Raw genomic sequence first — 20,392 nt, 5'->3', positions numbered from 1 at the left:
TGTTTTCTATTTCCTTGCTCAGGAGATAATGAAGCTGACTAGAGTTATGCTTGAATAGCTCCAGAAAATCAGAGCAATTCATGTCTGTCCATATCATATTGTTTTGCAATGTAAGGGTTTTCTGTTACTATATTGCATATGATTTTTATATTGTATGTCAAACTCCCATCAGTCTAAGATGTGGTGTTTTTCAGGGTGAATTATTTAAAACTTCTTTGGTTCCCAGGCCTCTGGCTTGGTACCTCCTATAGCTTTGTGTATCATTCCAACTTACCCCAGCTCTTAAACAACAGCATGGCCAGATCCAATCAGTGGATCAAAGAACGTGGGATGTATGTGAATTTGCAGGAGGTGAGGTGATTTTTGAACTCTAAGTGAAGCTTGGGAATCTAAAAGCTGCTGTGCTCAGTAACATTTTGGGTAGACTAATCATAGATTGAAAGTGGAAAAATCATTTTAGTTATAGCTGTATGATCCCTTCTAAAGGAAAAGGAAATTAGTTAGGAACTGAAAGGTAAGAGAAGGGAGGGAAAAAGATTACAGCTCATAGGCTCTACATTCTGCAGGCTAAAAGGAATGATGATTGGTCCATACCCATAAATTCAATCCCAAGATGCTCTGCCAATGCAGAAAGTTGACAAAAAAAAAAAAAAAAAAAAAAAAAAAGAAAGAAAGGGAAAAAGTTTCAGAAAAGAGCAATACACTGCACTCCAAAAAACACATTACACATGACTACTACAGCTCTCTGTGCGTGCACACTGAACAGGACAAATGGTGGTTGTTAGTGAAGCAGTGCTCAGGTATGCCTCCAGGAGTCCACAAAAGGAACTTCTCTTTTAAGGGGTGTGCAAATATAAGCACACTGTGACTTTATTAACCCTTAAAGAACCTCACTGAGGGAGAAGTTGTATAGCTGAACTATCTATCCTCTATGCTCCTGCTCCCATGTTGTTTAGGAATAGAAATACATACTTATTATTACAAAAGACATTTGGCATTACTTCATTCCTGTCTTTTTAAAAGGTAGAGGAAAAGTTCCATGTCACTCAGGGGTCTTCAAACTACGGCCCGCGGGCCACATGCGGCCCGCAGAGGAGTCTGATCCGGCCCGCCAGGTTTTTTGGGCAGTGAGCGCAGCCGAGGTGTTACAGTAGGAATTAGTAGTTCATATAGTCCGGCCCTCCAGCTCTCTGAGGGACCGTGATCTGGCCCCCACTTTAAAAAGTTTGAGGACCCCTGAGTAGACAAAATGATTGGTTAATCTTATTACTCCCTCAAGTAACAGAGAGCCAATTAGGCGAGCACTCCACAGTGCTGAGGTCTGATTCCCAGCTGCCAGCCAACAGGCACCGGCATCCAGAGGACCAGAGGACAGGCCAGGAAGGGAACTTAGAGGTATGAGCCCTCAGCCTGCACTCCCAAAGAGGTGTCTGGATTGCAGGCCTGGCGGGACCTGAATGGACTTAAATGGATAAAAGGGGGACTTAGGGCAAAGAAGCAAATAGCCCTAGAAATGACACTTTCCATCCTTGAAACAAAAATGATTGATCAAATACCACCAGATGGGGCCCTTCAGGAGCGCACAGTGTGGTGGCAAGGCAGGGCCAGAATGAAGACAGAGGTCAGGAGTCTACATTCCTCCCTTGGATCCCTGATTAGAGAGGCACCAGGGCAGTCTGCCAATATGACAAAGCACCTCTTAAGTTTGAAACCATGTGGCCCAGGGGGATTTCTCTTACAAAGCCATCAGTTTGTACCTGGACAAAGCGCCCCCTATAGAGAGGTTAGAGTAGGAGCCAAGAGAGCTGGAGTCTTCCTGGTATCAGGACCTGCCTCTGCCATTTGCCTGCTCAGTGACTTTGGACTATTTCATTTCTCATTGACACATGCCTCACAGGGTGAGCCTATGGAGTAAAGAAGCCGTGAAATGGGTCGGCAGGTGGCCAAAGGGTTTAACAGCTTGGAGAACATTCTCGTCTGGATGTCCCCCTTGGACCGGTTGCTGCATGGAGGTTTACTTTTGACTAATTTCATAGCCAGGAAAACTCTGAAAGCTTCTGGGACACTTCAAGAATTTAGACTTTAACAACTCGCCACCTCTTAAGAAAATGAGCTTTTACAGATTAAAAAATAAAATAAAATAGTTCATTGAGTTACAATGATAAAGGCACCAGATAGAATAGGGAATCCCTCTGCCTGGGGTTCAGGGTACTCAAGCAAATAACTACATTTTTCATAAATTAAAAGCCAGAGAAAATAGGGTTGATTTGGCTGCACAATGTTCACAGCAAAACAAATGTATTCAAATAAAAATAAATGTCTCTTGCCTTTGTGCAACTATTTGACAAATGGACTTTTATTTTTTCCTTCAACTTGTTCTCTTCATGTAAACTTTGGAATGCCAGGCATTAAAATTTCATGTTTGGAGGAAGTGAAAATAAATTTCCTTACACATTTTCATGAGGAGGTGACTCAGAATTTCTCTCTACAACTCTCTCCACCTCTTGCCTTTTCCTCTTACCAGTCAGTAACAATTTAAGGGTTAAAAAATCAAGAAATATCTACAAAAACTCTTCCCAGAGAATCATTACTCCATGCCTACGTGAACACTGCTAATGATCCATATTAGGTGCATAGAAAGCTTGGTTAAGTCTTCAATAAAATTAGTAGCATGCCCATGCATACATATTACTGCATTTACATTTATAGGTAAGTCTGTGAGCCTAACTATAATTTCATTTCACGGGAAGTCATTCATATCAGGCAGCTCCAATTTCAAATAATTCAAAGGGAAATTGGTACTTAAAATTGGAATCTCTTCTGGCCATAAGCCCTAACAAGGAAACAAGCAGAGGAAACATGCATCAGTCATTCTAGACCTGGAGCACACACTCCCGTAATTTATTTTTACTATCAGTGGCTACGTTTCTTTCTTGTGAGTCAAGAAAAGCATAATACACAAACACTTTTCATTTCATAAAGAGGTTATTACTTTCTATCTATTCTACTTAATCTAATGTTGGCTTGGGCTCATTATGCATCATACGCTTCCTATTGAATGTCTGCCTAGCCACTCCATTTTTCAAATTAAATTAATAATTCAAAAACACACAGGTTACTGTAAACAATTCTGTTTCCTTTTCTACATGTGATTTCCTGCTGTGCAGTAAGCAATATAAAAATTTAATTTAAATCCGAGAATCTTCAGAAACTATTAAATATTGACTCACTAATCCTTTGCTTTATAAAGGATTTTATAATTGTTTGAAGAAAACTGATTAACCTGCAGGTTAATTTAAATTTTCTATTTCATTAGTGAAATGAACAGTGAAATAGAAAAAACTTTCTTTTGCCGAAGTTACCTGTTCATGCAATTACGGTTTCTGTTAAAATTTGAAGACATTCGGGATTTTATTCTTTAACATCCTGGGTCTCTTTATGGAAATAATCTCAGAGACTTGCGTATAATCTTGCTTTTCTGCACCTCTGAAGTTCCTAAAGAGTTCTGTCAATATCAATTCTAAACGGGACCAATTTTAGGTCTGACTTTTAATTTTCAACTTACCTTTACAAATGTAATAGGAGACTCTCTCCTTACTCCGGTTTCCATGCGCACAAGAGCACACTCACAAACACACACAGCAAAATCTCACTACACTTGGGTGGAATTCGTGATAATTTTGTTGGAGATTGAGTGTGTCTTTATTCTACTGTTAGCAAGATACATGTTTGATAAATGAATGAATAACTTCAGTTTTTAAAGATTTAGAAATCAACGTAAGTAATTTGTGCAGTAGTAACCTATGACTCAAAACGACTTTTAAGGATATCTGCTAAGTTTACTCATTCTGAGAATAGGCCTAAAAGTTCTAAAACTGCACTATTTAAAAATATTCTATAGGTTGGGCTATTCTGTAATTACTTCTTATTGTATGTTAGCTTATATATGACATACTTGCCCCATATTTCCTCTAACTATTGAAGCCTTCAATGTTTTCCCCCTGCCCGCCATAAAGTCTATAAATTGATTATGGATTGCCTGCACACACACACACACACACACACACTCACACACACACACACACAGATGAACACAATCCTTTGAAGTAGGAAGTGTGTCCATAGGTCAAATTTGAAGCTGACTAGCCTTGGCGATATTTTCCTAGGAAGCACTATAAATATATTTTATTTAAAGGGACATGGCTTCCTTCACAAAAGCCATATAAAATAAACATTTGTTCCATTCTTTTTATAATTTAAATCAGTTTTGATAAATCAATAAAAGGCCTCATAGGAAACTCTGACCAGAAAAGTTGCATCAAATCCTAATAATGTAATTTATGTGTTAATAAGCATTATAAAAGTTGGACATTCTTTTAGAATATTATTTTTCCATTGGAAATGTGGTTTGGCACATTATAAAAAAAACAGCTGTCTTTAAAGCTAGGGAATATCTTTTCTTTTAAAATTTATGTTCTGTGTTTCAGATTTTAGGAACACTAACAAGTACATTTTAAACATTACCACTGTGGCTATGTTTTTTATTCTTTGTGCAGCCTTCATTGCTACTGAACATAAAGTTCTTAAAACAGCAAACATCTATTTTCCTGCCTTCTCTGGGGGAGTGTGCAGAAATAAACACTGAGAGTTTACGACATGGAGGTTAGAAAATTATGTCGAGGCTAGGCAAGTTTGGGAGGTGGTTTCTGATCAGAGGGCCTTGCTTTTCTGGGCACGAGGCAGCACTGAGGCACAGTCATTGCAGATTCTGGTCATAAATGTGCTTCAGATCGATCTTTGTTAAATCAGGTTAAATGGGAATGCTGCTTTCCTGGATGTCTTCCAAAAGCTCATGGAAGAATTTGTTCAAGGAGTCACATTTTGATTAAATACACAGTGTGGCTCTCTTTAAATAATATCTTAGGAAAGAAAATGCTCTCAAAGAGAAGTTGAGAGTATTTTCCCTGGTTATAACTGTCAAATCCAATGGCATTATTATTTTTAGCAATATCTTCATTTGTAATGCTTTTCTCTATGCCGTGGCCCAATATTGCCTTCAGTGCACAACAAAATTATATAACACCAAAACTTTTAGTATAATGCAAATGTTCAGAATTTTCATTAAATTATAAAATATAATTTCATTGTATTTATACAGTTACATGGACTTGCTAAATCTATATTGTTTGAATACCAACACATAATTTCTAAAAGGAATGGCTTTAATATATAAATTATCTTATTTCTATTTTCACTTTTCATCTTACCTACTTTTGAAAAATTAATCTATAGCTATGGAGAGAAAAATTATGTTCACTAAATGTATACGATTTTAAGATTTGCCAATAAAGTAAAGATTGCATTTGAAAACTTAGTGATATCAATTTACCAATTTTTATAGCAGGAAATGGCCAAAAAATAATTGATATGAAGCCCATGTAAATATATAATTAATACCATTTCACTCAATAAATGATTCAATATTATGAGTCTAATCTCCCCCTGATGCAAGGGGAATTTATTTTTCAATGGCACTTATTATTCTAGGACTGTTAACCTGAGGGACTGACTCTTATTCGCTGCGTGTATTTGAATAAGGATAAATCCATTCTTTTAGGGCCCCCAAATGACCAGCTCCTGTCACTGTTTCTTGTGTCACATAAACTTACACTGCAATGAGCTATGTGTAATATTCAGGGTGAGCAACTGACACTCTAAATCAGAGGTGGACAAATCCAGCTCACCGCCTGTTTTTTATAAATAAAGTTTTAATAGTATAGAACCATGCTAATTATTTTATGCACTGTCTATGGCTGCTTTTGTGTCACAATGGTAGAGTTAAGTCAGTATTTACTGTCTGATCCCTTACAGAAAAAAAAAAATTGTCAACCTTTGATCTAAATGGATAGCTTCATGGAATCCATGTTAAATACAATACTTTGGAAGCCACAGAATTAAAAGCTATAGTCTCAATTCACAATAGAATGACAAGTACTACATAGTTCAGTTATTCATGCCATTATATGCAACATGAATTTCATTGTTTAAGAATGATGCTCAAGAAGCTATAGGAACCCACTAACATTTCTCAGTTCTGCAATAAATAATATATTATCTTAGCCCAGCCAGTGTGGGTCAGTGGTTGAGCATTGACCTATGAACCAGGAGGTCACAGTTTGATTCCCAGTCACAGCACATATCCAAGTTGTGGGCTCAGTCTTCAAAGGGGGGCATGCAGAAGGCAGCCGGTCAATTATCCTCTCTCATTATTGACATTTCTATCTCTCTTTCCCTCTCCCTTCTTCTCTGAAATCAATAAAAATGTATTTTTAAAAAAGAGGTGAACTGTTATATTTCAAAGTAAATAATAAATATTTAAAAACCTATTTTCCCTTAAAATTACCATTTAAACTAGCAATAAAGATATACTAACATAAACAAATGATCATTTAAACTAGATCTGAATCACTTGTTTCCTAAGCAACATAAATAGAAGCCAGGCTCTCTCATTTGCTGTGAAATGTTTGTTTATTATTAATTTTCCTACTCAGTGCTTTTTTTTTTCTAATACCTAAATGCAAACTGCTGGTTAATGAAGAAAAACATCTGAACTCTTTTTATTATGTTTATTCATTATAAATACATTCTGAAACCAAATTTAACTTACCATCATTTCAAGTGCATACTGGTTACAACTTAGCAACATCTTTCTCAGGATGTTGTCATTTTATAAAGAAGATGGACTGTTCAGTGGAATGCTTTTATTTTATCAATAAAAGTGAGACTTTTCAATGCCTTTATTATAAACGCACTGCTTGATATTGACTATTATTGTGTATCACATTATCAAATATCAATTTCAGAAACATTGGGAGCCTCACACACCTATTCGGTTCTCAGAGCAACTAGCCATGAACAGAGGAAGTAATACAATCGCTTTTGTTAATGGTCTCATGCGACAGGCAGAGGCAGTCAATGTTAGACCTGGTCACACACATCTAGCTCTAGGTGAAATCTGAGGGGAGATGCAGCAACAAGAAAGCAGCACCGACTGAGCATGCTCCTATTCAGGCAGAGACAGAAAGGGAGTGGACGTACTGTAGAAGCTGGCCATTACGTAGTTTTGGCAACGATCACCAGTAAACTCATTTGGGCACCTGAGAGAAGAAACAAAAAACAATGGTAGAAAAAAACAGAGAAAAAGAGAAGAGGTGAATATATGCTAGAAAGAAGCTCCTTCAGTGTCATTTGACCGAACTTGGTGAGTTCACCCTCAGGAACGGAGTCTTTGTCCTAATCATGGTTTTCAGACTCTGGTGTTTTCCCCAAAGGGTGAGAAATCTGGACCAAATGCAGTCCTAGCGTTTGTATGACAGAAAGATCCCAGTATTTTAAGTGTCTTCTTTCTTTCAAAGGGAGCCACTTAAAATGAAAACATCATCTCAGTTTTCCATTTGATAACTTCTGTCACACATTTGGAAGGACAGTTTTATTTGGTTGGCCTGCCTGCCATGGTTGCCAGCATCAATGGCCACTCTGGTGGGTCATTCTTTTAAACTGATTATCTTTGGGGCCCATGTTGTGAGATAGCTGAAGAAGGTCAGATTCAATGGTGTATGCCCTGAGTGGTGAAACCATAATTCGAACAAAAGGAATCCGTTACAACTGAGCAGTAATAACACCAAGTGGTAGTGCTTGTTGCTGTAGTTTGGGGGGAAAAACAAATTTCAGATTATTTTAACATACTTTCTTGGTTTTGGACTTTCATGGGCACATTCTCAGTACATCTTGCTCCAGTGAATCCAGGTTGGCACCTAGAGGGCAAAAATGTGATAAGCAATAGAACGCTAAGGATATTGAACTTTCAGACTGGCATTTTTCCTCCTATGGAATATGGAGATTCCTACAAATGACCTGGTGACTGAACAACATAAAGAAAAGAAGAGACAAAACACTTAGAAAACCATGTACCATGAAAACTGTGGGGTATATACTTTTGTTGTTATTGAAATGCTTCATTCTTCATAGATTAACTGAAATTTAACTAGAGGGAGGTTGGAAAGTTGGATGGGGCTGGCAAGACCTGGGCAGCTAACTCATTTTCCCTTTGGCATTTCCTTATTTGCCACCGATCCTTGACTCTTCCTGTGTTAATAAGAGTAACCATTTTGTAAGGAATATAAATATCTAATCACTATTTTTACACCTGAAACTAATATAATATTTTATTGCCAACTGTCATTGAAAATAACTTAAAGAAAATACTAGTTTTGGTGAGAGCTTACATAGCTCCACCCATAACCTTCAATTATTTAAATCAATCTGAGCTTTTACTTTTATAAATACTCAATTTTGCTCTTATTTCATAGGTTTTTTTTATGTTATAAGTTAAGTCATCAAACTGCACTGGAAATCAAGCACTTTCACACCCTAATGATTACTGACAAGAAAAATGACATTCCCTGTATTTTTAAACAAATATATTACAAATTAGGTCTCATTTTTAATGTTGAAAGAGAAAGAGGCCCAGTTTTATTAGAACAAATTTCATTTAATGCAATTATACCAAATACAAATACATTTTAAACACTTAAACATTAAAACTTCTACGGTAGTACTTCATGTCATTTTGCTTTGAGATAAAACTATTTGGAAATTGTATAAAATTTAAATTTTATTCACTCACATATATTCACCTGTCAGAATTCTAGAATTGATAAACTATTGTTCTTATAGTGGAGCTATTGTTCCTAAATATGGAAGTCCTTTACAACTACTCTTATTGTGTTGTTATTCCAGTAACAAAAGCATTTCAGATTGAATTCTGAATTTTACCTACTATCATGCTCTAATAAGAATAGGCATACCTTAAGCTCTAGTGTTACTAGGACCTTTAAAAGATTCTAAGAAGCAAATATACTTAGAGATGCTCAACACCCATGGCCATGATTATTACTAATAGTTTATCTAAACCATGAACATCATGCAAAGCACCTAATGCAATTGAGTTCTGATAGCACATGCCTTATAATTTATACACAACCCTTTCTTCTCCAGAGTAACTAAGAGTAAACACTATCTTTTGGCATCAAAGAGAAGTGAATAAAACTATTAATTTTTACTAGAGAGGGGTGATTTTTAAAATTTGCCTTGAAGTCAAATTAAATGCCAAAAAAATGTTATCATGTGATTTGGCACATCTGATTCTCCTACTTCATGAAGAATGGCATGAAAGATAAAATACTGGCAGTTCCAAACTTTCAGCCTTATGTGTACCTGTGTAAACTTAAAGTATAAATGATCATTAACAATAATATCAATAAGCTTAACAACAAACACTTTGTATTGATTGATAGGGCCCTTTTGAGTCAATTTTATATAAATTAGCTGGTTATTTTTGGTTAGAATATTTTTGCTGCAGAAAATAGAGGAAGATCTACTGAGAAAAATATAGAAATAAACACTATAACAATTGAGGCTGGGTTACTTCTCAAAAAGACATCACTCTACATGCTTCAGTAAGAATGTCTTCATAGATATAAAAGAAAAATGCATGGGAACCTACTTTCCATATAACATATTTAACATAATTTCCAAAGTATTTGGGGTTTTTATTTGTGTATATGTTTCTGAAACTAGGACTTTAAATCCATATAGACATACCCTGTAATTAAGCAAGTAATTTCAGAATTAAATATATTCTACAATGATTATTTCATCTTACATGTTTGCTTTCTTGAAAAAAATCTAAAATTCTAATATTATTCACACAATAATCCACTTTTTTCATACAAAGAACTTGGTATAAGATGTGTGTTTGTATGTCTGTGTGTGTGTGGTGGGGGGAGAGAGAGAAAACGAATTATAACTTTTGAGGTCAGGAATTCACTTTTGAGTCCCTTAGGAGAAGGAATGTGCATTAGAAAATTGTCATGAATGCATCTTAGATGACAGTTTTGAGATCAAAGGGCACAGAACAACTAGGTGAAGGGAATAAAAAAATTCACCCAATCAATTTTATAATGAGTATGAAATTCTATAATGATGTTTTCCAGGAAACTAGCATTATGGGATGGTGCTTTATCTCTATTATAAGATGATACAGAATATTTGGTATATAACACTAGAGCTTAAGGTATGCTGATTCTTTTTGGAATTATCAGCTATGTCTGAGCCAGAACTATGCTTTTACTAATGTTGATCTTCACTCAGATATATTTTCCTAGTGTAAAGCCTTATTATTTTTCAGAGTGTGGTTCATGGACCAAGAGCACCAGCATCTTCTGGTTCTTATTGGTGGAAATGCAGAATCCTAGGCCCTAGTCCAGAACTATTGAATAAGAGTTTGTATTTTAACAAGATCCCTGGTAGATCTGCATGTACATTAAAGAGTAAGGTGTCAGGGACCATGACCTTGAAAGATGAAGACTAAGGCTGGCAGCATCCTAGCCCCATCACATCTTGGATTGAGCAGCCAATGGGTTTCACTGGGTCTTAGTTTTTCTCAGTGATAAGATTAAGGGATTTAATTAAGTGATTATCAAAGGTTTCTTTTACCATAGCAGAACTGGGAATGGAAGTTCATCCTAGCACATGGAATCACTATGCCAAAACCCCTACGTCATTTCTTTTGTATTCATTACCAGTCAGGAAGGACTCAAGGACTTCTAAAAAAAAATCTATTTTGATAGAATAAATTTTTAAGACAACCATGGAGGTAAAACAAACCTCAAAACCTATTCCCAAGCAATTCAGGCGTTCAGCAACAACAGTCATCGTGTAGTTTTTGTGGATACTAAGAGCTGTTGCCAAATCAAATGGAAGGAAGTGGAAACTGATTTTCTGCATAAGCACACTGCAGACAGCATTGATTGTGTAGAAAAAGTATGTGCAAAAATGAAAACTCATCTGCTCTATATGTTCTGAATCAAGTCTACGGGATTACTTCTAAAAGAACAGGGAGACTGTCTGCCTTCTGACTTATTGCTATATTAGCATTATATACTAAGCTTATAATCTATCACTTTCCTTAGAGATAAGAATACCATAAATTTAATCTGATTTTGAACAATATGCTTTGGAATGAGTCTGAGAAAATGCAAAGAACTTTCTTTCTTAGAAGAACCTGGTTGAATAACAATCAACCCTTTACTGTAGCTTCAAAAATACATATATCACGCGTTCCATTGATTAGATCAGAAGATGGAAAGACTGATTTTTTTTTTTAACTTGGTATTTTCTCATAATGTGATATGTGATTTTTTTTTCTACACTTGTTCTTATTGAGATGAAAATTCACAGTTTGTCTAACATTAAGTATCACTTCTTCCAACTGACCCTGGCCTGAAGCTCCTATCTCCCTACTTCCACACCTGAGTATGGTTTTCCTCTCAGGCTCTCCTAGGGGACTGGTCCCCATCTCTTTGACTGCCCTTATCTGTCTGTGTTGTGATTATCTTTTTGTAAGGATAGTGACCACATTTTGATTTTATCTCTAATGCTTATTACAGTGCCTGGCTCATAAAAGGCTCTCATAAAAATATCTGTTAAACTGAACCTACTATAGGATCTGACTGAAGTGTTCAGTAAAAACTGTATCAAAGAGAATTTCATATAGTCAACTGATTTGCCAACTACAGGTCAATATTGAACTTTTATTTTTTTAGTTTATGATAGACTCCTAAGTAACTTTTTTATAGGGACTCCCAGCACCCTCCTCACAGACTCTCTCCCCTAAATAGAAATCTTTATCATTGTGTTGGGAATTTGAAAAGACTCTATAACTCTTAAGTCTATAACCTCAAATTTAAACCCTGTTACTGAAATGCCAGTTTACCTAGGGTTTCATAAAACAGTATGATCTAGTAACCAAGACTTCCACACAGCATCGGTAAAATAAAAACTGCCATTAATGATAAACTTACTATACAGTGATAATCCTAATATATTTACTATATAATTGACCACAAAATCATATATTTGGAAAATAAATTTGGTGTACATAGTATTTTTATATTCTAATTGAACAAATTACTTCCCATTTTTTGGTGGAATGCTAAATATATTCAAATATATTTACAGAACCCCCAAATTTCTGGTTATTAGGGTTTGCTAAATTTATAAATTATTATAAATGTTTTTTGGCTTTATAAATGTATGGTCAAGTTATAAATCATCCTTAGGCATCCTTTCTCTTTTTTTCCCTTCCTTCCTTCCTTCCTTCCTTCCTTCCTTCCTTCCTTCCTTCCTTCCTCCCTCCCTCCCTCCTTCCATCTCTCCCTTCCTTTCTTTCTTTCATTAATTTTCATCAGGCCTTCCCTTGATGAGTTAGGAGAAGGGAACAAGGTCCACGTCTGATATTTCCTCTCTCTCTATTCATCATTCTACAATGACATATTTGGACAATTTTAAATACCTTGTCTAAAAAGGAAGTGTCCTTATTTGTCTTTACCTCAATACTAGTTTTGGTTATTACTTTCATATTGTAAAACATCTTAAATGATTTATTTGGTGTCTATATTTAAAAATATCAAGTAATTGAAATACCAACAACTATACATTGAGGAATATCAGTGGGGTTAAGTGTTAGATTTTCAGGCCTTTGCTCTTACTCTGAACAAACTAGAGTTGGCAGTGTGAACACTAGTTCAAAGAGTTCTGCTGTTTGTCTAGAAGGATTTTATTGCAAACACAGACTTTTATAACCCCTTTGGCTGTTCAGCATTCTGGCTGGACCTCACCCACTCACTGGCTGAGAATCTGTATTGTAGATTATTCTTTCCCAAATGTACTGTTACTATTAGTCTGCATATTTCCAAGATGACCCTCATTCCGTTATCTGCCTTTAAGGGAAATTCCTAGAAGTTTGTATATGCTTTTCTAATTTGTGTTTTAGTGTTTTTTTTTAATGACATCATCTGCAAAAGACATTTATTTCCTCGAGGGAATGCCTTCTTCAACATCATTTAAAAATATCAAATATAAAATGTTCCAATAGCATTTGCTTTAGAAACAGCCATATACCTCCCTATCTCCGTTCAGCTAATACATATCATCCCTTTTCTTTTTTTATGATGATCTGCAGACTAATTCTCAATTCATAAGATAAAAGGATACACTTGGTGGCCACACTGGACTCATGGGCAAATACTGAGGGGGGGAAATCCCGTTGCCCTGGCCCTCCAATGTTGTCTTTCAGTGTCTAAGACACAAAATCCCAATAATGAGGATGGCAGTGTTTATGGATTAACCCATCCTTGCTTGAACCCTGTGGTGCCCTTCCCAAAGCTCTGTTTGCACAGCTTGTTCTGAAATGCTCATCTGTACACCAAAACCCCACCACTGTTTATTCTACATGATGTATCTGTAAGTTTGGGGTCAAACAATTCAATGGGATATGGGATCAATCCACATCCCATACATCTCCACATTGTGCTTGACACAATGACATATTGGCTGCTAATTTGTGGCTGGGTCTTCCTCTCCAGAGAATGCCTTTTCCTGTCTCATCAAAGAAAATTTTGTAAATTCAGGACTTTACCATTTTATCTACTCCACCAGCTGCATTTGTTTGAAGAGACACCTAAATATTCACATTTTACTTATATCATTCAAAATACAGTTTTAAAAATTGTGCATTGTATTTTTAAATAGACTATATGTTTCTCAAAGGGAGGGCTGCAGACCCTTTTTCTTTCAATCTCTGCTTCTGACTAGTTGAGGTCCCTCATACATTCCCTTAGTTCCCTAAATATATTTCATAGCCCTTGGCACACCTATGACTATAATGAAATTATATACTTGAAATGCATTTATTACTAGCCTATAGACTCCATGGAAGCAGAGACCAGCATGGTTTTGTGCATGACTTCATATTAGGCACCAGCACAGAGCCCGCCTCAGAGAAGGAGCTCAGTAACTATACTAGTGCGTGGCTCTCTGGCTGATTTTGGAACAAAGAAAGCAGAGCTATTGAGACTACTTCATCAGTGCATCTGATTTTAGACAAACCTATACATAAATTGGTTCCTATAAAAACAAAATGATTTCCTCCACTCAATTAGTGAGTGAAAGTCAAAATGGGCTAATATATACCTAGAAGCACACAGCAGGATTCTAGATTACCTGAGGCACACAAAAGAAATGGAAGATTTGGTCTTCTGAAAGCTGTTGATCTTGACCTAAGACACAACAGTCCACCTACTCTCTCTGACAAATACTTCTGTGTCTGTTAACTGTCACAGCATCTAAAAACAGAAGGGCCATAGGTAAGTGTCACACTCATTCTGAAGAATGAGCTCTTCCAGGGCTGGAGTTAAAGCACAATTAGCAGTCTATTCTTAAGGACAAGTTCTAACTCAATATATATCCCTTGTATCTAGTCTTCATTTCTCTTTCTACTGCCAAGATGACTGGGCTGCAGGACACAATTATGAATTTGAACCATCTTGTCTCTTTCATTATGCTAATCTAGCTGCGAATAAGTATTATAAATATAATCATCACCATCCATATAATGCCAGGATTTTATAAAACTTTAACTTTAGCTAGTGTTTTTCACTTTCTCTCCCCATTTTACCTAGTCCTCAAATTTCTCTAGCCTGTACGGAAATCTAACATCTGCTGTGTTTATGGTGTCCCAGTCCTGTTACAGAAGATGCTATGACTCCCTGTTAGCTAACATAGTGTCCAAAATCCTTTGCCTGGTCTCTAGGGCTCAAGAGCAGGCTCAGAATTTTGTTTTACTTCTCAGAATGGAGCTGCTGGTTTAGATGTGCATGTCACCGGGTCTCACAGAAACCATTCCTGCACCTCAGTGCCTGTCTGCTATATAAAAAAGATTCCATAAATACTGACCATGATTATAAAGTCTTCTCCAACTTATTCCAACCATTTCTTTTCCTTCTTTGAATTCTCTTTACCATAATCAGCATTGTGCCACTTGTGATGTATTTACTCTAACTGATTCACTATTTTAGCTACCTAATTTTCCTAAACAGACTAAATTCCCTGGGAAAGAGACCATGCTTTGTATTTTCAAAAATGCCTGGCATAGATGTTGCTGTTTTATATTTGTCATAATTGTCCCCTATAATGATACAATATAAGGATTATACACTGAGTGGCCAGATTATTATGATCTCTGAATGCATACACACACACACACACACACACACACACACACACACACATATATATATATATACTGAATGGCCAGATTATATATATATATATTATGGCCCGGTGCATGAATTCATGCATGGGTGGGGGGTCCGGCCAACCTGGCCAGGGGGAGAGGACATGGGTGATTGGCTGGCCTGCCTGCTGGTCAACCTCCTGGTTGAGAGGACAATTTGCATATTAAGCCTTTTATTATATAGGATATACACTGAGTGGCCAGATTATTATGTGTTCAGAGATCATAATAATTTGGCCACTCAGTGTATGTACTGTATAGTTTCATAAAAATTAACTAGTATAAAAAATCATAAGTCCATGCATGTATGAAGGCACTTCCCATCTTCCCAAGACTTGTGTGTTTTTGTTTTGTTTTGTTATTTGCATAAAAGGAACATAATGAATAGAGCTTTGCAGGATCTGTCCAATGCAAAGCCATAAAGCTAAAGCTAGCTGGTGGCCCTGCTGAACCAAATAAAAGCTGCTAGTGTAAAATAAGATGAGGAATTGGGGATTAAATATGACAATACAGTCTGTTAAGGCAGGTGTTTATATTTTTCCAATGTCTACAGAGAGAATGTAATACTACCATGTACTTTTTATTATAAGGGAAAAAACCATACTTTTGCCAGAGTTAGAACTACTTTAGCAGAAATGAATTCATTTAATTTCACTAACTTCCTGGGAAGAAATTTGGAGAACATATTAGGTCTATGTTATGAGGTAAGATACTGTCCAGGGAGTTGAAGCGAAGGGGCTCACGACTGTTTACCAAAATTGGTAGTAAAAACTCTAGTCCCCTCATGGGGAAGCTGCATCTGTCCATGGGACAACATAATGGGTTTATAAATGTGGTCTGGTATGAAATCATTTCTAGATTTAAAAAAAAAAATCACATCAACTTATTCCAAAATAGTTCTCTACTAAAACTGTTTGGAAAAACAGACACATAAGAATGAGGGAGGGGGAGGGGCGGGCAGAGTTGGAGAAAATTTAGGCAATGTCTTATTCAACTGTCTTATTTCTTTGAACCATATGCCTACACAGGGCATCAGAGGGTAAAAGATGAAATATTTATTTTCACAACTTCATATAATAGTCACTATTTTTTCCTCGGGATACATTTTAAATTACTAGAGAGGGAAGAGAAATATAAAAGATGAAAATGACCACTTAAATTCCCAGGGTCCCCAGGGGCAAAGCCAAGTAACCAGCAAACCTCCACTCAGAGAAGAGTTTAACTGTTTTATGGGGAATCCACTGGGGACACCCTGTGCTAACTGGAGAGACAAAAGAGGTTTGCTGTAAAGTCTTCAGCTTCAACGCTCAAGAAGACAACCATGGATTAGGTGACCAGAGAGACTACTTGGAAACGTCCCTGCCTGTGGTGCTTCTGAGTCATGGCTTCAGGCAGGAGGAAAGCTGATTTTCAATGATGTAGCTCATGCTTCAGCAATGTTTTGCTACAGACAGATGGTCCATATGGAAACTATGATCTGGCTTCACATAGAAGACCGTGATGAGCCAAAGCAACATTTTCATGTTTTCTGCTTCTAGTCAAGTGGCCTAGTTTATAATATATTATCCTCAGACATGGTATCTCATGTGTCCTGCTTTTCAATTCTGAGTTGTGATTATTTTAATGCTATAAAACTTTAAATACACACTTTTGTTTAACAAAAAGGCCTGAAATATTTTGGGTGTTAACTATATTCCAATACTACTTCACTTAAGGGACTGGCTTGCTTTGATGCCTCAGTAAAGACATGGTCCAAAGGTGGGGGGGGGGGGAGTTCTTATCAAAATCATAAGCATCAAAAAGTTTCTTCCCAACAAGATCCAGTAATAAGCTTTAACACTTTTTTGAGACATTCTAATTACAAAAAAAAACCAAAAACAAATTATGAAGCTAATTTTCTGAGCACTAGCAAACAACATAACTCACTCACTAGACAATGAGTTTGGAGGATACAGAGTATTCAATCATGGTTTGCTGATTTAATAATTATTAGAGAAGTAACAAGCATTTATTTCTGGATTTTTCTCAATTGGGCTTAAAATTTATAGGTGAAAAACTGTATAGATGAAAAAAATTACAGTTGTTGGCACAATACCAAAGTGGAACACACGAACAATACTTCTGTGATTGCATGTTTTGTATAGCACGTGGGAGGGCTGCAGAATCGCTGAAATTAATATGTGGAAAATAGCTGCACTGGTTCCTTCGAGGTATATGGAAACTATCACATGTACTCACTCTGCTTGTAAAACTTTGCAAAGGCTCTAATGAAAAATGATCACGTTTCTTTATTATAATTAAAATATAGTGGTCTCAGATGTTTTTCTAAAGAAGTAAAAATATGAGGCATAGATAATATGAGCACTTTGATTAAGAAAGAGAACTTAAGGAACTACAATTTAAATGATTTTCAGGGAGATTTATTAAAATATGATTGGATTGTATGCCTGAGATTAGTACAGAATAACAAGATGTCCCCATATAATAAATGGACTTCATATTTTATAGATTATAGTTCTCAGCTTCTGGTATTTTTTTAGGTTGATCTTAGAAAACCTTAAAGAAAACTATGAAATTTATGCCTCCTGACTCACTATGATAAGTATAGGGGTGCCATGCTTGAGTTTTATTTACACCAAGTCGTCAGAACCAAAGACTAAAACTGACCCATTTTAATTCTTTGCCCTAGATATATACCTTTGAATATACTGGTGATCAAAAAGTAAAACTCTAAGATTAATTTTAAAACAATAAACACTAATAGTCATGTGAAATAATCCAAACCTGAAATATATTTTTCTACACATTCTTTTATTTTTATCTTGCTTTAAACTTTTGAAAAGACTTTTACCTATTAACTTTATTTTGGCTTATAATTATTACCTATCAAAGAGATGTTTCACAATTGAGGTGATACCTAGTTTTTTATTCACTCCGACAGATGATATTGACTTTTATAACTTATCAGCTATACAACCTACACAACTTGTCTTCTCCTAGAACTGCTTCTACTTTTAAAAGAAAAGATTTTGAGGGGGAAAAAGCAGTTTTTAGAAGTACCTGTTCATGAGGCTGCACGAGACACTCTGCAGACAACCCATGTCTAGAACAGCACAAGGAACAGTGAAACATTTCTTACAAATGGCATTTTTGTTAGGTGTTATGATTGTAAAATGTGTGTCTTTCAGATGTACTTTATTACTAACAAACAATGAAGGTTTTTTTTTTTTTTTTGTGTGTGTGTGTGTGTGTGTGTTTTGTGTGGTTTTTTTTTTAGAACTGGCACATAAATATTTGTATACTACTAACATGATGTATGGGATTGTCCTTCTTAATAATGTTGTGTGCTTCCCCCCCACCCCATTTTGCTAATTATTAGCTCTTTAACAAACTCGCTCTTCTTTGTCAACACTTAAGTTACAAGCTAATATTCTGGAGCAGAAGTAAATGTTTATGATGGCATGTTTGTTTGTTTTTTCTCATGTAGGACAATCAGTGCTACTTTAGAACAGTGGGGATCCACTATTGGTCATCATTTTGGTGAAAGAGTAAACAGCCCTGTACAACATGTGGCCTAAATATCAAGAGTTTAATGTAAATGCATGGCACAATGAATATGTGATTTTTAATGAGAGCTGGTAATATTAACTACAAGGTTTAAATATTTAATGTACTGATAATTTTATTATTTTTTTCTGCCTGTTGAGAGAGAATAACTGTGATACTTCTGAATGGTGCATCAACTCCTTCAGGTGATAGGACAGAGTGCTATTATAAATGTATCTATAAAGAATATAAAGAACTGAAGTGCATAAAAGAACATTCTCCCTTCTTCACAAATGCTGCTATAACACTAAATCCATTTCCAAACACATGCAGTTTTTTTTAATAATTAGCGAGATCAATCTAAATTCCATTTATAAAAATAGTTATGAAATGGTAAGTTACTGTAAAGTGTAACAGCTGTGTTTGTAAAAAAAATCTTCTGTACTTCTGTGTCTTTTAGTTATCCTATTTGTTTTGCTGGTGATAAATGGGGTAAAAAAAACAACATTATCTTTCAGCTTAATTCACACATTGGATGGAGAAGTAGGTACCAATAGTAAGAGGCCTCTATGATATTTGCACATCTCTTTTAGGTAACAACGATAAAAACCATGAAGAAAGCAACTTTATAAACATGAAGGCAAAAAGGAAAAACAATTGTAAAAACAACAACCATAATTCTGAATATAACAGAGATGACAAATGGTGCGAACTTTTGAAAACAAATAAAAAGCATTATCCAATAGGATGCAATGAAATTGGAAAAAGAAGCAACAGTGCAGCATGAGACACGGAGTCATCTGAAAGAAGCAGTGATGGACAAAAGCCACAGAGAGGATTTTTTTCCTTACTTGCACAAGTATCTTGAGGGGTTTGAAAGGTCTTTCACCATGAAGCACTCGCCTCCATTCACACAAAAAGTTTTCTCCTTCTCTGCACATTTTACAAGATGGCTTGTCCCGGTGGTAGATGTAGATGTAGCTGGATGGAAGATAAAGAAGGAGAAAGGTTTAGAGCTACCTGCCCCCTTTCTAGACATCCGTTAATCTTACATTTTTTAAGAGGAAGAGTTTGAAGAAGGTGAAACAGTCTCCATAAACTTTCAGGCTTAATAAACAATAGCAAAGAAGTAAAATAATTTCTGGGTGTAGATAAACATGACACAATTATAAAAGGGTAACTATTATTAGCTAATTTAATTACAGTAATAGGAAAAGGGCTCAACATTTTCTATAACCAGTATTTTATCTTCTAGAGAAGTTGAAGAAAAGCAGATCTATTGTCTTTAAGTAAAATACATTTTTCAGGAAGGCTCAAAGATAGTGAGTGATATGGAGTCATGTAAATGCTACTCAATTTAGATCTCAATTTTTAATGGCAACTAATAGATAAAATTATTTATTTTGAAGATTATGTTTTATATGTATTTTGACCATATTTTTTAGATATAATATATAGAACAAAATACAAGTTGGCTTCTTTGTTCCTTATGAAAAATTATATATTAATTGATTATATATATTATCATACACATTGGGGGGCATTATTTTTAAAATTTCCACTCTATTCTAATTTCCAATCAGAAGAATGTTTTTTGAAATGCCCAACTGCCATCATTCTTTGGAGGAAATGGAAAGACAGTCTAATATT

The 20,392-nt window shown here is 35.7% G+C and overlaps 1 protein-coding gene across 11 annotated transcripts in view; it reads right to left on the bottom strand.

Moving 5' to 3' along the window:
• The window catches only part of NRG1 (neuregulin 1), a 203,756-nt gene that overhangs the window by 16,247 nt on the left and 167,117 nt on the right, over positions 1 to 20,392 (bottom strand). For 5 of the 11 annotated variants that reach the window (XM_084877040.1, XM_084877046.1, XM_084877037.1 and 2 more), the window contains 3 exons: positions 19,594 to 19,723; positions 7,099 to 7,157; positions 595 to 618 (listed from right to left, as the gene is read on the bottom strand). In XM_084877040.1, coding sequence (XP_084733166.1) covers positions 595 to 618; positions 7,099 to 7,157; positions 19,594 to 19,723 — 213 coding nt within the window. Of the gene's footprint in view, positions 1 to 594; positions 619 to 7,098; positions 7,158 to 7,746; positions 7,815 to 19,593; positions 19,724 to 20,392 lie in introns of those variants that run through there. The other 6 variants (XM_084877042.1, XM_084877045.1, XM_084877039.1 and 3 more) reach the window with 3 other exon arrangements.

The sequence above is a fragment of the Pipistrellus hanaki genome (assembly GCF_964339955.1).
Source record: "Pipistrellus hanaki genome assembly, chromosome: 3".
Lineage (NCBI taxonomy): Eukaryota > Metazoa > Chordata > Mammalia > Chiroptera > Vespertilionidae > Pipistrellus > Pipistrellus hanaki.
This window is presented reverse-complemented; position numbering and strand designations above follow the sequence as displayed.